The 20262-nt window shown below is 39.7% G+C and overlaps 1 protein-coding gene across 1 annotated transcript in view; it reads right to left on the reverse strand.

The window, feature by feature from the left end:
- LOC127876902 (E3 ubiquitin-protein ligase HERC2-like) overlaps positions 1-20262 on the reverse strand; it is a 140151-nt gene that overhangs the window by 51038 nt on the left and 68851 nt on the right. Inside the window, exons 41-47 of the mRNA XM_052422408.1 lie at positions 19476-19701; positions 18834-19002; positions 17824-18049; positions 7208-7358; positions 3488-3811; positions 2925-3032; positions 1403-1693 (exon numbers count right to left, since the gene is read on the reverse strand). Coding sequence (XP_052278368.1) covers positions 1403-1693; positions 2925-3032; positions 3488-3811; positions 7208-7358; positions 17824-18049; positions 18834-19002; positions 19476-19701 — 1495 coding nt within the window. The remainder of the gene's footprint in view (positions 1-1402; positions 1694-2924; positions 3033-3487; positions 3812-7207; positions 7359-17823; positions 18050-18833; positions 19003-19475; positions 19702-20262) is intronic.

Genomic DNA, 20262 nt, shown 5'->3' on the forward strand with positions numbered 1-20262 from the left:
TGAACTCAAAGTGTGACCTTGACCTTGGAGATATCGACGTAATTATTTCACGCGACACACCGTCCAATTATGGTGAACAAATGTGCCAAATGATTTTAAAATCTGACAATGAACGACATAGTTATGGCCCGGACAAGCTTATTCCGCCAGCCCGCCAGCCAGCCAGCCCGCCAGCCAGCCAGCCCGCCCGCATTCGCCAATCTAATAACCAGTTTTTTCCTTCGGAAAACCTGGTTAATGACGATCAATTAGATTGTCATACGGAACGTTAACATCATTATTGCACACAATGGCAAATGATAAACAAACTGTCAATAGAAGAACACGCTTTGCACGATCTCGTAACACATTAGAAGAACATGCTTTGCACGTTCTAGCAATGTATTAGAAGAGCACATTTTGCACGTGGTCGTTCGCGCCTGAAAACACCCAGCATGGTAGAAATAAACCATTGTTCGATAAAAACAAGCATGGCTTACCTTTTACAAATGAAACAAAATCCATTAAATCCACACAAATTAATCCGAATGAGAAATAAAAAGATAAATAACACAATTTATCTATTCAAAACCCCAATCAACCAAGTGAAAAACAATATTTTAATTCAGAGCCGTAAAAGACACGTATACACCTGGTTGATCCGGAAAGAATATTGAGGGTTGGTTACCGATTTTTGGCTAGGTTGCATTGCACTATGTTTAACCTGGCCTGTATTACGGTATTGAGGTGGCGGATTCCCAGTTAAAATTCCGGATGAGTTATTTCCCCTTGGAAAGTATAAACATACGATAACAGGTCAGTATTTATGACATTAAAACTACTTGAATTAGAGAGCAGACATGCTGAATGTTTAAAACGCACTAAGTGACCCCGTGACCTAGTTTTTGACCCGGCAAGGCCCATGTTCGAACTTGGCCTAGACATCATGTAGATACAACTTCTGACCAAGTTTGGTGAAGATCGGATGAAAACTACTTGAATTAGAAAGCGGACACTTGATACGGACAGAGAGACAGACAGACCGACAGACAAGTTCACTCCTATATACCCCCCTAAACTTTGTTTGTGGGGGTATAATTAAAAAGTCAGCACAATTCTTGAATTAATAAAGTTCCTTATTTCTATAATTATCTGATCAATAGATCCTTTACAAATAACTTTATTGTTAACTAGTCAATATTTACGAAAGTTCAAGTATCAAGCATTTTAAACACAGAGAAAAAACTGCAGATTGTTAAAACTGCTATTTTCACAAATGTACAAATTTAAGTAAAATTTAATCTTCCGTTTTTTTTTTTAAAGATTAGTCTTTATTTGCGCAACGTTAAATATTTTAAAAGCTGCTAAAAATTTTACTATTAAATATAATCATATAATTTTATAAAATATAAAATCTTTTTACTGAGACTGCTAAGTTGAGCGCAGGCTGCGAGGGAGCCGGCAAGTCGCGCCATGATGTTTCGCTCCAGGTCCATCTCTAGTTTGAACCCCAGCAGGCAGGTCACGAGGTCAATGGAAGGTCGCGAGAGCACTGTGCGGTCCGACAAAACGTCCACAGGGGCAGCTGCGGGCATGATGGGATATACCGTGAACAGCCAGCCCCAGCCGTTGACCGAGCCATCACTCATGAACTTCCAGCGTATTTCATCACCTTGGATACGCAGTTCTTGATACCAGTCCGACCATTCCCTTCCTGAAAAACACACGAGTTGTGATCTGGGAAAACTGGGTTTAATGCATTTGAGTAATGCATCCAAAATTAGCCTGTTCACTCTGCACAGGCTAAACAGTGACTACATTTACTGCGACCTAGACTTTATTTTTGTTAAGATAACTTCCTTAAAACAAGAGATGTGTTTGTCAGAAACACAATGCCCCCTATTGCGTGGCTTTGAAGCCATATATTTGACCTTTTACCTTGAAGGATGACCTTAACATTTCACAACTCAAAATGTGCAGCTCCATGAGATACACATGCATGCCAAATATCAAGTTGCTATCTTCAATAATGCAAAAGTTATTGCAAAACTTTAACCAAGGTTAAAGTTTTGCGACACACACAATGAATGAATGACAGACAGACAGACAGACAGGCCAAAAACAATATACCCCCGATCTTTCAATCCGGGGGCATTAAAATGCATAAAAGCAGAAAGTGTTGTCCCTGATTAGCATGTGTGGACTGCACAGACTACCGCGATTATGTGGGATAATAAATGTACAAAGCGTTGTGTGTTCAGATTCTTCCTTTAACTTCAGATTCAAATATAAACATGACGTATATATACAACAACATATATGGTGTGACGCCAGGGACGTAATACACTTAAGCGCGGCGCAGCAAATAACGTTACGTTACATTAACAACATTCAAGGGGCCACGATAAGTGACAATTATTAACAATCAGAGGAGAATATGTATCATTACTTATGAAATCCTGAATCATTCGTGACAAACATAAGATTGCAGAGACACTAATTTGATCACAAGTATACACGTTGATTTGAAATGAATATCCAATGTTTATCACTCAGTTTCTGAATAACAATTTCTTAACCGTCGCTCGTATTTCAATTACATGTACACTCAACTGTTTATTTTAGTATTTCAAAATATTTTTGGTCACAGCACCAATATCGCGATCGTGTGGGATAATAATAAATTCTTCCTTTTACTTCAGAGTCAAATACATGTATAAACATGACGTACATGTATATATACAACAACAAATATGGCGTGACGCCAGGGACGTAATACACTTAAGCGCGGCACGGCAAATAACGTTACGTTACATTCACAACACAGGCTAATCTGGGATGAAGCTTTACATACTTAACGATATCCCTCTCTCAGAGTGAGGCATACATTTTTGTAACGACAGCTTTGCCACAAACCCTTATAATACCCCTGCCATTTTGTCAACCTGATCTGATAGTGAAGTTCCTGCCCGATCTGTCCATGATTGTGAGTGGGTCATGTCGTCTCTCAGTTGAACAGCGTCGATCAAACTCAATCCTCAGAGACTTTGCCCCTGGAAAGCAGAACAACAAGCATTGTATTCATGCTGTGATCTTGGAGAACTTTAAGCAAACAACAACTCAGTTTAAGTCTGAGTTTGCTGTTCTTTTTTTTGGTAAAAGTCAAAGAGTGATCAAATTGCCACAGGCTATTTTCAAACAAACAACACACATTTTCAAGATTTTTTTTTTAAAATTATTTTTGCATCTCAAACAAATACATGAGATCAAATTGCGAGCAACTTAATGGCCTTCATAAAGTACCTTGACCCTCAGTGTAACTTTAATGAGAAATACATTTTTTAAGAATTTCTAAGACCATAAACAAATCTCTAAAAAAACTTGGTGGTCAAGAGTTCCATCCCCACAGTTTGAACTCCTCAATAGACAGGAAACAGACTCAAGAGCGTCTTAATAAGAATCCGGTTGTTGACTTTATCAATTTAAAATAAATAGGTTTAAACTAAACCTGGTATTTTCACATGTCCAGCCAATGATGTGTCATCCGTGTATGGATGTGGACTCTCCTGCACGACAGGCATTGCGAGGTTGCGTCCCGAGTTCTGATCGGCTGCCACGTCCTCCAACTCAGTCACACACAACTCCAGAAGCATTTCTGCCACTGCAGAGTTGAGCTTGGCTAGGCTTGTGAGGACCTCTGATAACGTTTCCCGACCTTTTACCCCGACTCGACCAGCCACCGAGAGTTTCAGGAGGTCGACAAGGATGCGTGCATCGTCCGGGGTAAGTTTACGAGTAAACTCATCCAGACCTAAGGTTAAAAGTTTATGATCTGAAATGCCAGGGTTTGAAATGTGAAATATCAGCAATAATAGATGTGTAGAGCATATTTTAAACATGGATGAATATATTATTGATATATAAGGGCTGAATTACAATTAAAACAAGAGCACCGCAAGGCGGGTGCAGACCGCTCAGCCCTTTTCTTTTTGAAGGTGAAGGGACTCTCAATTTCAATCACAATGGAGGGAGGGGTGGAGTGAAGAGGGGTGTATAGTGTGAAAAATAAATATTTGTGCTTTTTAACCGTTTCAAATAAAAAAATTGGGGGGTGGGTGGGTGGGTATAGTGTGAGGGTGTGATGATCTAAAATAAAAAAAAATAAAAAATTAGGAGGGGAGATTCGGGGGGGGGGGGGGGGGGGGGGAGCGCACGGGGGATGGTTTGGGTGGAGTCTATTGTGGTATGTCAGGTAAGAATAGTTTTGTCAAAGTATTAATCAAATCTAATCATATATAAAGAAGTAATGGCAATTTTAGCAAAATTTAATAATTTGACCTTGAGAGTCAAGGTCATTCAAAGGTCAAGGTAAAATTCAACTTGCGAGGTACAGTAACCTCATGATAGCATGAAAGTATTTGAAGTTTGAAAGCAATAGCCTTGATACTTTAGAAGTAAAGTGGATCGAAACACAACACTTAACCATATATTCAAAGTTACTAAGTCAAAAAAGGGCACATAATTCCGTAAAAATGAAAACCAGAGTTATGCAACTTGTCCTTTTACTGTACCCTTATGATAGTTTGCGAGTGTTCCAAGTATGAAAGCAATATCTATGATACTTTAGGGGTAAAGTGGACCAAAACACAAAACTTTTCAATTTTCTAAGTATAAAAAGGGCACATAATTCTGTCAAAATGCCAGTCAGAGTTACATAACTTTGCCTGCACAGTCCCCTTATGAAAGTTAGTAAGTGTTGCAAGTATGAAAGCAATAGCTTTGATACTTAAGGAATAAAATGGACCTAAACACACAACTTAACCAAAATTTTCTATTTTCTAAGTATAAAAAGGGCACATAATTCTGTCAAAATGCACGCCAGAGTTATTTAACTTTGCCTGCCCAGTCCCCTCATGATAGTAAGTAAGTGTACCAAGTTTGAATGCAATAGCATTGATACTTTCTGAAAAAAGTGGACCTAAACGCAAAACTTAACCGGAAGCTGACGCCAACGCAGACGCCAAGGTGATGACAATAGCTCATTTTTTTTTTTCAAAAAAAAGATGAGCTAAAAAAAGATTTTTGACAATAAGGTTCCATGCAAAAAGTCGTTTTACGCTAAACTAAAATTATTATTTTTAAATCATAATATATAAGTTATGTGTTAATAATCATGAAACAAAGACAACGATAAACAAGGGCTGTTTGTAAAACATGCATGCCCCCCATACGGGCTGTCCGTTGTAGTGGCAGCCATCGTGTGAATACGTTTTTTGTCACTGTGACCTTGACTTTGACCTAGTGACCTGAAAATCAATAGGGGTCATCTGCGAGTCACGATCAATGTACCTATGAAGTGTCATGATCATAGGCAAAAGCGTTCTTGAGTTATCATCCGAAAATCATTTTACTATTTCGGGTCACCGTGACCTTGACCTTTGACCTTGTGACCTCAAAATCAATAGGGGTCATCTGTGAGTCATGATCAATCTACCTGTGAAGTTTCATGATCCTAGGCATATGCGTTCTTGAGTTATCATCCGAAAACCATTTTACTATTTCGGGTCACCGTGACCTTGACCTTTGACCTAGTGACCTCAAAATCAATAGGGGTCATCTGCGAGTCATGATCAATCTACCCATGAAGTTTCATGATCCTAGGCGTATGCATTCTTGAGTTATTATCTGGTAACCATTTTACTATTTCGGGTCACCGTGACCTTGACCTTTGACCTTGTGACCTCAAAATCAATAGGGGTCATCTGCGAGTCATGATCAATTTAACCATGAAGTTTCATGATCCTAGGCGTCTGGTTCTTGAGTTATCATTCAAAAACCATTTTAGTATTTCAGGTCACCGTGACCTTGACCTTTAACCTAGTGACCTCAAAATCAATAGGGGTCATCTGCGAGTCATGATCAATGTACCTATGAAGTTTCATGATCCTAGGCCCAAGCGTTCTTGAGTTATCGTCTGACAACCACCTGGTGGACGGACCGACCGACAGACCGACATAAGCAAAGCAATATACCCCCTCTTCTTCGAAGGGGGGCATAACAATAACAAAATAAATATTTAGTAAGTAATGTCAAAGCTTTACATCATTAAACAAGGGCTGTTTGTAAAACATGCATGCCCCCCATATGGGCTCTCCGTTGTAGTGACAGCCATTGTGTGAATATGTTTTTTGTCACTGCGACCTTAACCTTTGACCTAGTGACCTGAAAATCAATAGGGGTCATCTGCCAGTCATGATCAATGTACCTATGAAGTTTCATGATCCTAGCCATAAGCGTTCTTGAGTTATCATCCGGAAACCATTTTACTATTTCGGGTCACCGTGACCTTGACCTTTGACCTAGTGACCTGAAAATCAATAGGGGTCATCTGCGAGTCATGATCAACCTACCTATCAAGTTTCATGATCCTAGGAATAAGCGTTCTTCAGTTATGATCCGTAAACCATTTTACTATTTCAGGTCACCATGAACTTGACCTTTGTCCTAGTGACCTCAAAATTGATAGGGGTCATCTGCCAGCCATTATCAATCTACCTACGAAGTTTCATGGTCCTAGGCATAAGCGTTCTTGAGTTATCATTCAGAAACCATTTTACTATTTCGGGTCACTGTGACCTTGACCTAGTGACCTGAAAATCAATAGGGGTCATCTGCGAGTCATGATCAATCTACCTATCAAGTTTCATGATCCTAGGCCTAAGCGTTCTTGAGTTATCATCTGGAAACCATTTTACTATTTCGGGTCACCGTGACCTTGACCTTTGACCTAGTGACCTGAAAATCAATAGGGGTCATCTGCGAGTCATGATCAATCTACCTATGAAGTTTCATGATCCTAGGCCCAAGTGTTCTTGAGTTATGATCCGGAAACCACCTGGTGGACGGACCGACAGACCGACATGTGCAAAGCAATTTACCCCCTCTTCTTCGAAGGGGGGCATACAAATTATCAAAGGTCCATAGGTTTGTATCTCCCAAACATTCTGCTAGCAGCAATACTTTTTGAGTTATGCACGACACATGTTCAATAATGTTATTCATTGTTAAAAATTATATATGCCACCATCATAGACATGGAAAAATGATTTGATAATGAACATCACATAGTTGAAACTAGTGACCTAAAAATCAATAGGGGTCACTGGCTAATCTGGGATGACGCTTAACCCACATGCACTAAACCCCTTTTCCCTCACATTTCCCATACCTGATGTGGATGACATCTGGCTAGTTTCCTCAGGTGTATTGGTCACATCCTCCGGAGTGGTGAATGTCTCTGCCATGATGCTCGCAACCTTGGACTTGGATGCCAGCTCATGCATGCTGGGAAACGGGGAAAAATCTTCTGTGGCAGGAGCCTGTTGCAAGATGGAAGAGTATTGACAGTTCCAAATTTATTCAAAATACACAGCTCTTAAAAAAATAATGTAAAATGAATATGGAAAGTGTACCTATGTGGTTTTAGTATCCTTTAGCAAGAAGGGGCACTGGGTAACATTGTACATGTTGTCAAAACATAATAGGTAATTATCAGGAAACAATATTTAAAATCGAAATTCTAAATTTATTTGATTGAACACTATTTTTGCCAAGGAAGCTAACTTCCTAAGTTTCTTCACAAAACAAATTTTCTCAAAATAAAATTCATTTTAATTATTAAATACTTACCTGCTATCTTTTTGCTACACCTTTTCAAGGTGGGTTATCTCATCCAGAAAATATTGAAGCTCCGGGAACCGCCCACCTCCATAACGAAAGTAGATAAGTAGGTCAGGTTAAACATAGTGCAACGCACTCCAACCGGAAATCAATACCCACAATTCATCTTCCTTTTCATAAATATACATAAATATTAATCAATGAGCGGGATGGGAGGTGGGACTTACCGATAGCAGGTATGTATATACAGTAGAATTGCAATAACTCGAGCTTGCGATTTCTCGAAAACTGGGGATTACTCGAGCATTAAAGAAAGTTCCTAGCATTTTCCTTTAATGTCTATATAAAAATACCCGCGATAACTCAAACATGCCATTTTCGATAACTCGAGGTCGTGTGCCGGTCCCTGAAAGGCATTTCACACCTAATTAACTGGCAATTATTCGAGGACACTTTCTCGTCTGGTCGGTGCTAAAATTATTCGAATTGTGAAAACAGCGCAATCAAGCAGACAAAAGACGCTCGATTAGGTGTGAAGTTAGTTGCAGTTTGAGAAACACTGCAAATTGTCATCCTTTGAGAAGCAGATCAAAGCTACACAGTTTTAATGATAATTGAATAATTACCAGCAATCGATAATTATCGCGAAACGTCTTCCGCAATCAGTTCCGGGAAGCTAATGGGTTGCGACAATCTTCAATCCTTGACTTTGCGCAACACAAGTCTGACTAATGTACATAAAATGCAAAGTGTGTAGTGATTATGTTGTTTTTAGTGGGTTTTTTTCATGCGCATGTACGTACCTTGTGTGCTTTTTTAAAATAATGAATTTTATGCTACATGTACAGTGAATATTGATGAGATATTTTTGATTATATATATATGTTTTGTGTGTATGTTGAAATAATTAAATGAATTTACGATCATCTTAATTGTTTTGTTTATTATACTGTAACATTAAGCGATTTTTACAAAGCCTTTTCTTTCTCTAGCACCGTCTTAAATGTAAATAAAGCGTTTGCGGTCAGAATTTAGCATTATCAACCGAGACAGTGTAAACAAATATAACCATGGATAATTCGAAACCTGCGATTACTCGAGCATCGATGTCGGTCCCGTGCTTCCTCGAGTTATCGCAGTTTTACTGTAGTAATTAAAATGAATTTTATTTTAAGAAAATTTGTTTTAATGTCATAAAACTTACCTGCTATCTATTAGCTGATTTTGTAGCTGCGGCTGGAAGGTTCGTTATATTTTCCCATCACAGCAAAACCCATAATCAGTTTTTTTCAGCCATAGATAATAGAACTATTTCCTCATATAATCTTCGTTTGCACAGTATTGTAATTTGATTCTTGGATGGTGCCAGCACACTTACGCCATAGAAGAAACTACTGTTTGAGCAACCACAAGAGGACCCAAAATATATAAATTGTCCTGTTGACACTCAAAAGAGCGAAGATAAAAAGAGGAAAAGGTGGTCGGATTCCTTCAAAAGGCAGCTTGAAGCACTTCAGAAAGTGGAACATGATTAATATACGCCCACGAAACCGCAAGAGCTCTTAATTCATGCTGTCTGATCTTAAAAAGGGATAAATCCCTAGATGAGAGAGAAGAGTAAGCCTTCTTTATAGTCGAGGCTACCCAACGAGAAATAGAAGCAGCAGACACACCCCCCCCCTTTTAACGGAATGAAAAGTCTCTTGACAGAACCTCGAATAGAACTTCAAAGCCCTGACTGGGCAAAGGAGTCTATCATCATCTTCATGTCCACAAGTCTTAGAAAGACTTGGAACTTTGAAGGGTTTAGAAGCCATAGAGGGGATTTGATTTTTAGCAAGGAATCCTGGCTGACATAACAACGTAATAGATCCATCAGAAGAATCAAAATGAAGAAGACCATCCTCGATAGAAAGAGCATAAATTTCATTTCTCCGTTTGGCTGAAGCCATAGTAAGAAGAAAAACGGTCTTCCAAGTCAGGAACTGTAATGAAGCTTGATTCAGAGGCTCATAAGGAGCCTTAGTAAGAGAACAAAGAACACAAGCCAAATCCTATTTAGGAGCAAGTGTCCGAGAAACAGGACGTATAAGTTCCGTAGCTCTAATCAGTTCCGAAATCGATGGATCAGCACAGACTTGTGATGACTTACTAAAAGCCAATTTACGTACGCAAAATCATAGATCTATATTCTTTGATGGAGCGAAGAGAAAGTTTCTTATCATCAAAAAGATAGATGAGAAAATCCGCTATGCTTCTAGCAGAGGGATTGAGGGGATCAATTTTCCCTCGAATACACCAATTAAAGAAGAGTTTCCATCGAGCATCATAGACTGCTCAGGTGGACTTTCTCCTTGCAGAAGCAATGACGGTTGTAGCCCTGACAGAAAAGCATTTCTTCTGTAGAGATTGCCTGATAACGACAAGACGTGTAAGTGGAACATTGCTGGATCCGCATGTAGTCTGCCTCTTTGAGACAGAAGATCTGATCTGTGAGGAAGTTTCCTGGGATAATGGCACAGGAAACTGAGAAGATTGTTGAACCAAGATCTCCTGGGCCACCAAGGGGCAATCAGCAGTATGCGACACAAACTCACCCTGATTTTCGCCAATAATTGGGGAATCAAAATGGGTGGGGGATAGGCGTAGGCGTCCAGATGGTCCCAATCGAATGAAAGTGCGTCTATTGCCCATGCTGCTTGATCGTAAACTGGACTCACATACAGAGAAAGTCTGTGGTTGTGTCTGGTCGCAAATAGATCGACCAGTGGATAACCAAACATGAGAAAGATCTGATTGGTAACTTCCTGATGAAGTGTCCACTCCGATGGAAGTAACTGGTGTTTGCGAGACAAACCATCCGCCAGGGTGTTGAGACGACCTGGAATATATTTAGCTAGAACATAAATGTTGAGTGTCTTGCAAAGAACAAGTAATTTCCTGGTTTCCAGATACAGGGATTGAGAATGTGTTCCCCCCTGTGCCTGGATATAAGTCACAACTGATGTGTTGGCTGTTGACACCATCACACAAGAGTCTCAAAGATGTGACTGGAAATGAGATACAGCTAGAAAGACTGCTCACATTTCTAGATTGTTGATATGCAGATGTGACTCCTGATGAGACCACAACCCTGAAATTATCAGACTGAGTGGTTCCAGATGAGCACCCCACCCTTCCTTGCTCGCCTTCGTCATTAGGAATAAAGATGGTTGCGGAGGAAGAAGGGGTACTCTTGCCAAGAGTCTCCTCGTTTAGACACCACTGAAGATGAGGTAGTATGTCCGGAAGAATTGGAATCTGTGATAACAGATTGTCCGGAGACCATTTCCAACAAGCTGAGAGGTAATGCTAAAGAGGACGTAGGAACAGACGTCCCAACTGCACAAAGTCTGCTACTTAGCTCAGGATACCGCTGAGAGGAATTCTTGAGCTGTAATATGAGATTGGGACAAAACCCATTTGACCTTCACCAGAAGGTCTGATATACGTTGACATGACACTGACCCGATTGATGTGGATTAAGAAATTCATTCCCACGAAAGTGAAATCCTGAGAAGGAATTAGGTCTGATTTGTCTGCATTTAGAAAAAGCCCTTAAGATAGGAGTTCCTTCCAAGAGAATTCTAGGTGATGCAAAAGCAAATGACGATCGAGCTGGTGTAAGAGACAGTCATCGAAATATTGAAGAAGAAGAATTCCGTGAAGCGGAGATGTGCCCCGACCGCGGCCATAAGCTTAATAAAGACTAGTGGAGCTGTTGCCAATCCACATGGCATCGCCTGGAACTGGTATACCTGGCCTTGAAAGGCGAAGCGCAGGTACTTCTGATAGTTGGGATGTATAGGAACATGGAAATATGCATCTTCCAGATCTAACAACACCCCCAGTGCAGGGGTTTGATACAATTCCGTATGAAGGAAGGAGTCTCCATCTTGAAAGTTGGTTTGAGTAGATACGTGTTGAAGACTTTTAAATCTATTACTAGTCTCCAGGGACCATTTTACTTTTGAACAAGAAAAAGACAACTGTAAATTCCTGGAGAATAAGGGTCTATAAACCCTTTCTACTGCCTTTTTTTCCAAGAGACCGAGAATGGACTCTGGAATATGTGGATGCGGAGATACCAGTTCTATGGGGACGCGAGAAAGTGGAGGTCTGTTTTCAAATTAAAAAGTCAGGCCTTTTGTAACAAGAGAATGAACCCAAGCCTCCAAAGTAATTTGAAGCCATCGATTTGAAAAATGTAGAAGTCTGGCCCTGACTTGTATTTCCCGCATCGGAGGAGATGGCAGTAGAAAGGGTTGGCCCCTAGGGCTGGTAAGAAGGAGGTCAGTCCCTGCCAACAGGAGGTTTGGAATTCCTCTTATCCGGCTGGTGTTTGCTCTTTTTCCTGGAATTCTTAACAGAAGACCTCTGAGAAAAGGAAGGTCTGTTAATTGAAGATGGTCTATTAGGAACCGACCGTGGATTTAATGAAGACCTTTCAGAGAAAAGGTTGTTCCTCTTAGCTGCTGGAACAGCCGGTTGCCTAGAAGCTGGATGCTTAAAGGACCCTTGACGTTGTCCAGAATTGTTTCTAGCTAAAGAAGCATGAAGTTGATCATCCTTGTCTGTTGTGATTGCGTCTTGTATCCTTCCACCAAAATGAAATCCTGATGAGAGAGGTGCCGTTCTGAGAGGATTCATACCTGGTTCTAATAAAAAATCTTTAGGTAAAGATGAAAGGATAAGATCTCTAGGAATCCTTAGCATCTCAGACATTGAAGAAGCAGAATTATGTGAAAGGGTCAATGTCATTCGTGATAGATGAATTAATAAATCACGAAGTTCTTCAGGAACAGAGTCCGACCAATCACAAACCAACTGCAAAATTGTCGCTATCATGAGGTCTAATTGGTTAGTAAGACCTAGTGATCTGCGCTCCCTACATTGTCAATGTTCCAACATTTAGTAAGGAATAGAAACAGGATTTGAAGCACTGGGCTTAGTTAGTAAAAGCTTGTTTATGTCAGGATCCTGAACCGGTAGTTTGGAAAAGTGCAAGCCGGAAGCTGGATCTGGTACAGGAGGCTTGTAGCTTCTACTACCTTCATGAGGTTTAGGATCAGACAGATTCTTAGGAACTTTCCACAGTTCACCTCGTTTTGGTGAATAGCTTTATTAGCCGATTCCAATGATTGAAAAAAAGACAAAGCAGTAGCACTAATAGCGAGGCTTGGGCCAAGACGAGACCTCGCCTTACTAACCCTGTTGGGATCAAATGTACGAACTAAATGTTCTGTGACAGAGATAGTCGAATTTGTAGACAGCTCAGCAGGTCGTGGACCATACTCTTCACAAAGATTATTGAACATAAGTTCATACATCTGATTAATAGATGCCAAATATTGACAAGCCTCATTGTTAGACTCTGCATCTGATTCAGCCTCACTCTTTACAACACCAGCGGTGTGCATGGAATGAGCGGGAATGGAAGAGGGAATAACAGGAAGATTATCTTGCACCAGATTGTGATTATCTGGTACAGAAGAATTACCATCCACAACATCAACACACTGATAATTTAAACCGGAAGTCGACGCTACATCATCAGTATTGACAGGTACAAATTGTCCGAAAGAATCTTGAACCCATAATGTGTCCGGGTTTGACGGGGTAGCAGGAGGTGATTATATGACTAGGTAACGTAGCCAATACCTGTGGTGCAGACAAAGTAGACGTAGTGGTGAGATGAACACCAGAAGTCAAATTCTGAAATTTGGGACCAGTCACTGCGACATGTGTTCAGGTCAAACTGTAAACTGAAACTGGTACAATTGGTATGGAAACCTTACCATCCGAAAAAGGAAAGTACTGTGAACCATAAGAATAGTCGGAACGACTATGCCTACGTAAAGGTTGTCGACGTTCTTTATCCCTGTGATGCCGAGAAATAGATCGGCTGCAGCGGGAATGACGTCTCCTAGAGTAATGTCTCCGTGACCATCGAGATGATCGGTAAGGATCATATCTACGCTAGGAATGAGTACTGCTTGATAAAGGAGAGCATGTCCGATGTCTACCCCTATTGTTGGTACTGGTTGATGATGAAAAATCATTCGACAAAGAAGAGTAGGGTGAGGAAGAATAGTCTAATGATGATGAATGACATCTATTTCTGATTGTTGACCGGTGACTCTTGACTGGTGACCGGTCAATGACTGATTACTAGACCAGTCCCCGGTGCCATGGACCGGTCCCTGGTGACCCGTACCATGACCGGGGACCGGTCCCCAGTTCCATGGCCAGTCCCCAGTGTTATGGACCGGTGACCGGACTGGTCCCCGGTGACATACCGGTCATATCATGACCAGTCTTGTCACCAGATAATGACCAAAGTATGGTGGCTGCCATATGGTAAGACATTGGTCGATATCCCTGACCAATGCCCTCGGGCAAAGACCGGCATACGGGAGACGCCATATGGTCTGATGTTGACCGACTGTTTAACTTAATAAGAGCAGTACGGTCGCCATCATGCCCGTTACCCGGTGACTGATGCTGCAAATTTTCATCACTGGTCTGCAAAGTCACCGGATATTTATCCTCTGCCGGAGGTTCATTGGTACGTTTACGGCTCAAGAAAGTTCTTCGACGATTCGCTCTTTGCCAAGTGTCATCATCCCAAGAACCACAAACAGTACATTCTCTAAAATGTACAATGTGTACATGCCAGGCAAGTCCTGTGGGAATCCCACCTTGCCTTCACATGTCCACACGAACCTCTCATCTGTAAATTCATTTCTAATTTTCTGAAACAGAAGAAAAAGAAAAAAACCTACAAGAGAATAGACAGTGTTTTTAAAACAGATTTGATGAAAAATACAGTAAACACAAATTATTTACACTGCACAAATATTCTCCATGGCCTATTGATGAAGATCACAAAATGCACGCGGTCAAGTTCATGAGCACATACAAAAAACCCGGCAAAGCTGAAAACAATTATAGTTTCAACAATTTATACAAGAAATAACTTCTGAATGAAAGAGAAATATAAATAAATCAATTTATCCCTCAAATAACCCGAACAACCATGCAGAAACGAACGAAAATTCATTTCATTTCACACACGAAACATGGCGTGCATGCATGGCGGTCCAGAAAAGGAAGATGAATTGTGGGTATTGATTTTCGGTTGGGTTGCGTTAAACTATGTTTAACCAGACCTACTTATCTACTTTTTTACGGAGGTGGACGGTTCCCAGCGCTTGAATAATTTCTGGATGAGATAACCCACCTTGAAAAGGTGTAGCTAAGTGATAGCAGGTAAGTTTTATGACATAAAAATAGGTTACCAATGTTACTGACCAAAAGCCAACTGTTGCTATCTGTTTGATATAAGTGACCTTGACCAAGCTGGTCCTAAGAGCAATCCTAAGCTAGATTTTCATGTTAGATACCTTCACACAAAGGTAAATGCACTATCTCCATCCCAAATTAACAGTGACCTTGACTTTGTATACAATTCCAAGCTAGGCATCAATGCAAGTTTGCTTTATCCATAGGTCATACAGAATTAATAATGCAAATTAGAACTATGGACCAAAAACACCTGCTGACATTGCCAGCCTGCATGCCTGCTTAACCCAATATATAATATATCAAATAACTATGGCCAAGTAACAAGATCATTCTCTTCTTTCTGCGCAAATGGGATGAGATTTGAGTAATCCCTCAGCTAACTATTCAGAATGTAGGTCAGCTCACAATCAATCAAATCTAAGCTTAAAGAACATACAAACATTCCAACTCAAACTCAAGGTAGAGTGGAATTCAAAACTCTAAAAAACAAGAGGGCCTATGGCCCTAGTTCGCTCACCTGAGAGGAGTCAGTTCATTCAATCTTTACCAAATGTCAAACTTTACCTAGATATTGTCCAGACAAACATCCTGGTCAAGTTCATCTTTATTGAACCAAATGAACCAATGCAAGTTTGCTTTATCCATGTCATACAGAATTAATAATGCAAATTAGAACTATGGACCAAAAACACCTGCTGACATTGCCAGCCTGCATGCCTGCTTAACCCAAATTATATCAGGGTTTTTTTTTGGCCCGATTTTATAGCCGAAATTCGGCTATGTTCCCAATCCCAAAAAGTATACTTTTTTCCCAAAATATGGCAAAAAATTCCCAATTTCCAAAGAAAAAAAATTGATCTTTTTTTTTAGAAAGAAGTGTCTCATGCGTATTTATCTCTATTTTAATTCAATTACATCTAACAAAGTATTTTATGATTTTGTTCTTTTAATTTGAATGATTATAAAAAGTTATATCAAATTAAGTATGTCCCTAATAAGTGGACTTTCATGTGGAAAAAAAGGCTAATAAATTTATTTTCCCAATTTCATGAAAAAAGCCGATAAAATTCCCAATTCCAAAGTCATGGGCTATCTTCCCAAAAAGTGGAAAAAAAAACCTGTATATATCAAATAACTATTGCCAAGTAACAAGATCATTCTCTTCTTTCTGCTCAAATGGGATGAGATTTGAGTAACCCCTCAGCTAACTATTCAGAATGTAGGTCAGCTCACAATCAATCAAATCTAAGCTTAAAGAACATACAAACATTCCAACTCAAACTCAAGGTAGAGTGGAATTCAAAACTCTAAAAAACAAGAGGGCCAAGATGGCCCTAGTTCGCTCACCTGAGAGGAGTCAGTTCATTCAATCTTTACCAAATGTCAAACTTTACCTAGATATTGTCCAGACAAACATCCTGGTCAAGTTTCATCGTTATTGAACCAAAACTCTGCGCATGGAGTGTTTTCATTTTTGTAAGATTTGACCTGGTTACTTATATTTTAAGTTGAACCCCTAACCAAACATCAAACTTTGCTTACAAAAATAAATATGACCAAGATTCATAAAATCTGAAACAAAATTGTGACCTCTAGAGTGTTTACAAGGATTTCGAATAATATAATGAAAATTTGGACAATCTAAGGGCAATAATTATGGCATTTATTATGTGATTTTGCTCATTATCAAAATTGACTGAGATCTTTCAGCAACTTTGATAAAGAATGCTTGAGAAATGTGAATGCAAATGTGTTTACAAACCAAATGTGGACGGACGGACGGCGAACAAAGACCAATCCTAAAACCTCACCTGAGCTATCAGGTGAGCTAACAAGCAAATTCTTTGAATTGATATCCCCCGCCAATATACTTCTGGACACAAAAGTTTTCTGGACGGATGGACAACGCCAACGTGCATCATCCTCTTATCCATTTATATACTCATACCAAGTTCCAATGAAATCCGTCAAAGATCTTCCAAGATATGGCTCCAGACACACACAAAAAGCATTTATTTCAAGATACAAAGGGCCATTACTCCGTTATTATCCAAAGGTGTACAATGCCATTTGACATTCATCATCCTCTTATCCATATACATACACATACCAAGTTTCAATAAAATCCGCCAAAGCACTTTCAAGATATGGCTCCGGACACAAAAGTGCCGGACGGAAGGACGGACAGACGGACAACACCAAAACAATATCCCTCCGCCTATGGCAGGGGATAAAAAGTGTGTTACCGATCTGCGCCATTTTTCAAATTGTCCGAGAAATCAATAAAACCAATGTATTGACTAAGTTTCACGATGATAAGGCAAAAAATGTGACTTCTATAGTGTTCGATCACAATGTTTCTCTCTAATCACATAAGGAAAACTGCCCCACCCCCCTGGCGGCCATGTTTTTTTACCGATCAGGACCATTTGCCAACTCATCTGAGATATAAATAAAACCAATCTTTTAACACCAAGTTTCATGATGATTGGGCAAATAATGTGACTTCTAGAGTGTTCACAAGCTTTTTTTACTATATAAATATAAGAATATAAGTTTTTGAACCAGCATTACCCAGTTTCGAACTCAATCGAGATATCATTGGGACAAATCTTCTGACCAAATTTCATGAAGATCGGACAATAAATGTGGACTCTAGAGTGTTTACGAACAAATGAGGAAGGAGCAATCAGGTGAGCTAAAAAAGCTTTTATAATCACAGAATTTAGCATGATGCCCGGCCTAAGCTGGGGTGACACTTAATGCACATGTATGAAACCCCATTTTCCCAGAGTGCACATCAAATACATTTTGTACCTCGTTTGAAGCCTCCAGTATGGCCAGGTTGATGTCTGTGTGGTCCACTACGGCCCCTAGGGGTCCCTCGGGGGGCAGAGTGGAGGTGGAGGCAACCATGGACCCCTCGAGGGCGGGGAGGGGCATGGCACTGTGTGCAGGCTGACCCTGGGACGTGGACATGCTCTGGGAGGTGGAGGTGTGCTGAACTGCCATCTCCTTCTGTAAGAGGCTCACCACTGCGTCTCTAGAAATGGCAGTCAAAACTCCAGCTACACTTAAGTTTATGTCCATACACAGGTTACAAAATCCTTTCTTTAAAGGCTGGTAATTTTGTTAATCACGTGCTTTACTTTGTTTTACTGGGGTTAATTCTCTTAATTGTCACTCATTAACCAAACATAACATATCTGTACATTTTTTATTCTTAAGCAAACATATCTGAACATATCTAATACAATTTGAAATAAATTATAATTGGTGCCTGACACGGTATCTCTAAAGAACGAAAATTAATGGAATTTTGTGGCATTTTAAGACACTGTCTGAATGATTCCAAATGATCATCTGCGTTTCATATTATCAATTTCAAAAGCATGCTTGTCTATTGACTACTGCATGTCACCGTTAAATACAGGTACATAAAACAAATGAACTACAAGTATTTGAGTGAAATCTATACCACATTTTGTCAGATATATTTAGCATTTCCCTCTTCTAAATTTGCTTGGATTATTTGCTGACCACACACATAGAGTTTTGTTTGTCTCAATGTCCTTATTAACAATAATTGTGTATACAAATTTATATGATTTTTTAAAACAAATAAATTAACTGTAAAAACAAAATTAAAAATAACGTTAAGTTAAAGAGTTTCATTTTTGGCACATGCATGTAGGAATTATATTATGATGTATGAACAAATGTTGCTCTACTCAGAAAATGACTATACCAACAACACAACACGACTATTTATAAAAGAACTTTCGATGAGTTTCTAAGCCAACAATAATAAAACAAATCATCTGTACCTGGCATACATGATCTGTAACGACTGTAGTACATTGGAGAGTGCTATCTGTTTGCCGTAGTCGGTCTCCTGGGAAAGAATGACCTTGGCCAGAGAGGGGCGTGGCATCTTGCACATAGAGGACGGAGCCGTGACGGAGGTAGGGTCTTCATTGTTACTCTCTACTAGACCTGCAATATAGACCAGAGAAAGTGGCAGTGAAATATTTGCAAACAAGAGATGTTTGTAACACATGTATCCCCACTTGAACATCTGTTTGACCATGACCTTAAACGTTTTGGTTTGAAAATAAAGGTAAACCTTTGCAAAAACTAACAAACTATTTTGGATGATCCAAGAAATTTGTATACATTAAGCTGAAACAAATATCATGATATAAGCTCCTGACCTTGACCTTTGACCTCAATTTTATAGGCGTCTTACATAAGTAACCGCTACACCAATATGTATAATTGTATGTCAAAGCGGTCTCAAAATATTGATACAAGCTAATATGACTTTGACACTTTACCTCAAAATAAAAATGCATCATTTCTTCCCATGAAACAACTAAACCACTTTGAATGATCAAAGAGTTCTTAAAAATTGCCATTTCCTGTTAAAAAATACACTGTAACCTTGACCTTCAAGTTTAAAGCCCTACCCAGGTCTGAAGCTCCAAGTGGGTCCCTTGACGATGAAAAGAGTACTGGTTCATGGGTTATAGGTGCAGAAAGGTCAGTGGTTGCCCAGGCAATGGAGTGGGAAGAGCCGCATGCGACCTTGGTGATCTTGTGACCTTCCAGGCCATGAACGAGGGCAGGTTTGCGGTTGACTGTCGTTGTACCATTACCTTGCTGGCCATGGTCATTGTCACCCCAGGCGTACACCTGGAGAGCAATATAACACGCGTAATGAGAAAATGGGTCTTATGCCATATTTGGCCAGTGTAGCTCCAGACCAGCCTGCACACTCTGGAAGGGAGCTACACTGTAAGCTTATGAGATCACTCAAACTTGCCTGAATTTATAGATGACAGGGGCGCTTCTGACAAGAGAGGGATTATGTCATTAGACCCATTTCACATGAGGCAGGTCATTTAATTGTTGTCTTATTCCTTTGAATAATTTTCAATTATGATAGGCAATAAAAAGTATGTTTGTCAAGGAACACAATCTAGCACACAGACTTATACATGACTCACAAGATAATGGTTGTTTGTCAAAACACAAAATTATGTTTAACATAATTTTTTTTAATAAATTAGCAAAATCTTCTAATAGGTATGCTAGTTGTTATTTATAAACAAGGGTGCAAACTTGTTCCAAAGTTCGCCTATTAAAAGGGCTGGGTAACCTTGATCTGTGAAACATGTATAAATAGTTGTGCAGATTTTGGCTTTGATTATATTACGCTTTATGATATTTTTTCTTTTAGGTCTCTGCTTAGCA

Source organism: Dreissena polymorpha, chromosome 4, assembly GCF_020536995.1.
Source record: "Dreissena polymorpha isolate Duluth1 chromosome 4, UMN_Dpol_1.0, whole genome shotgun sequence".
Taxonomy (NCBI): domain Eukaryota; kingdom Metazoa; phylum Mollusca; class Bivalvia; order Myida; family Dreissenidae; genus Dreissena; species Dreissena polymorpha.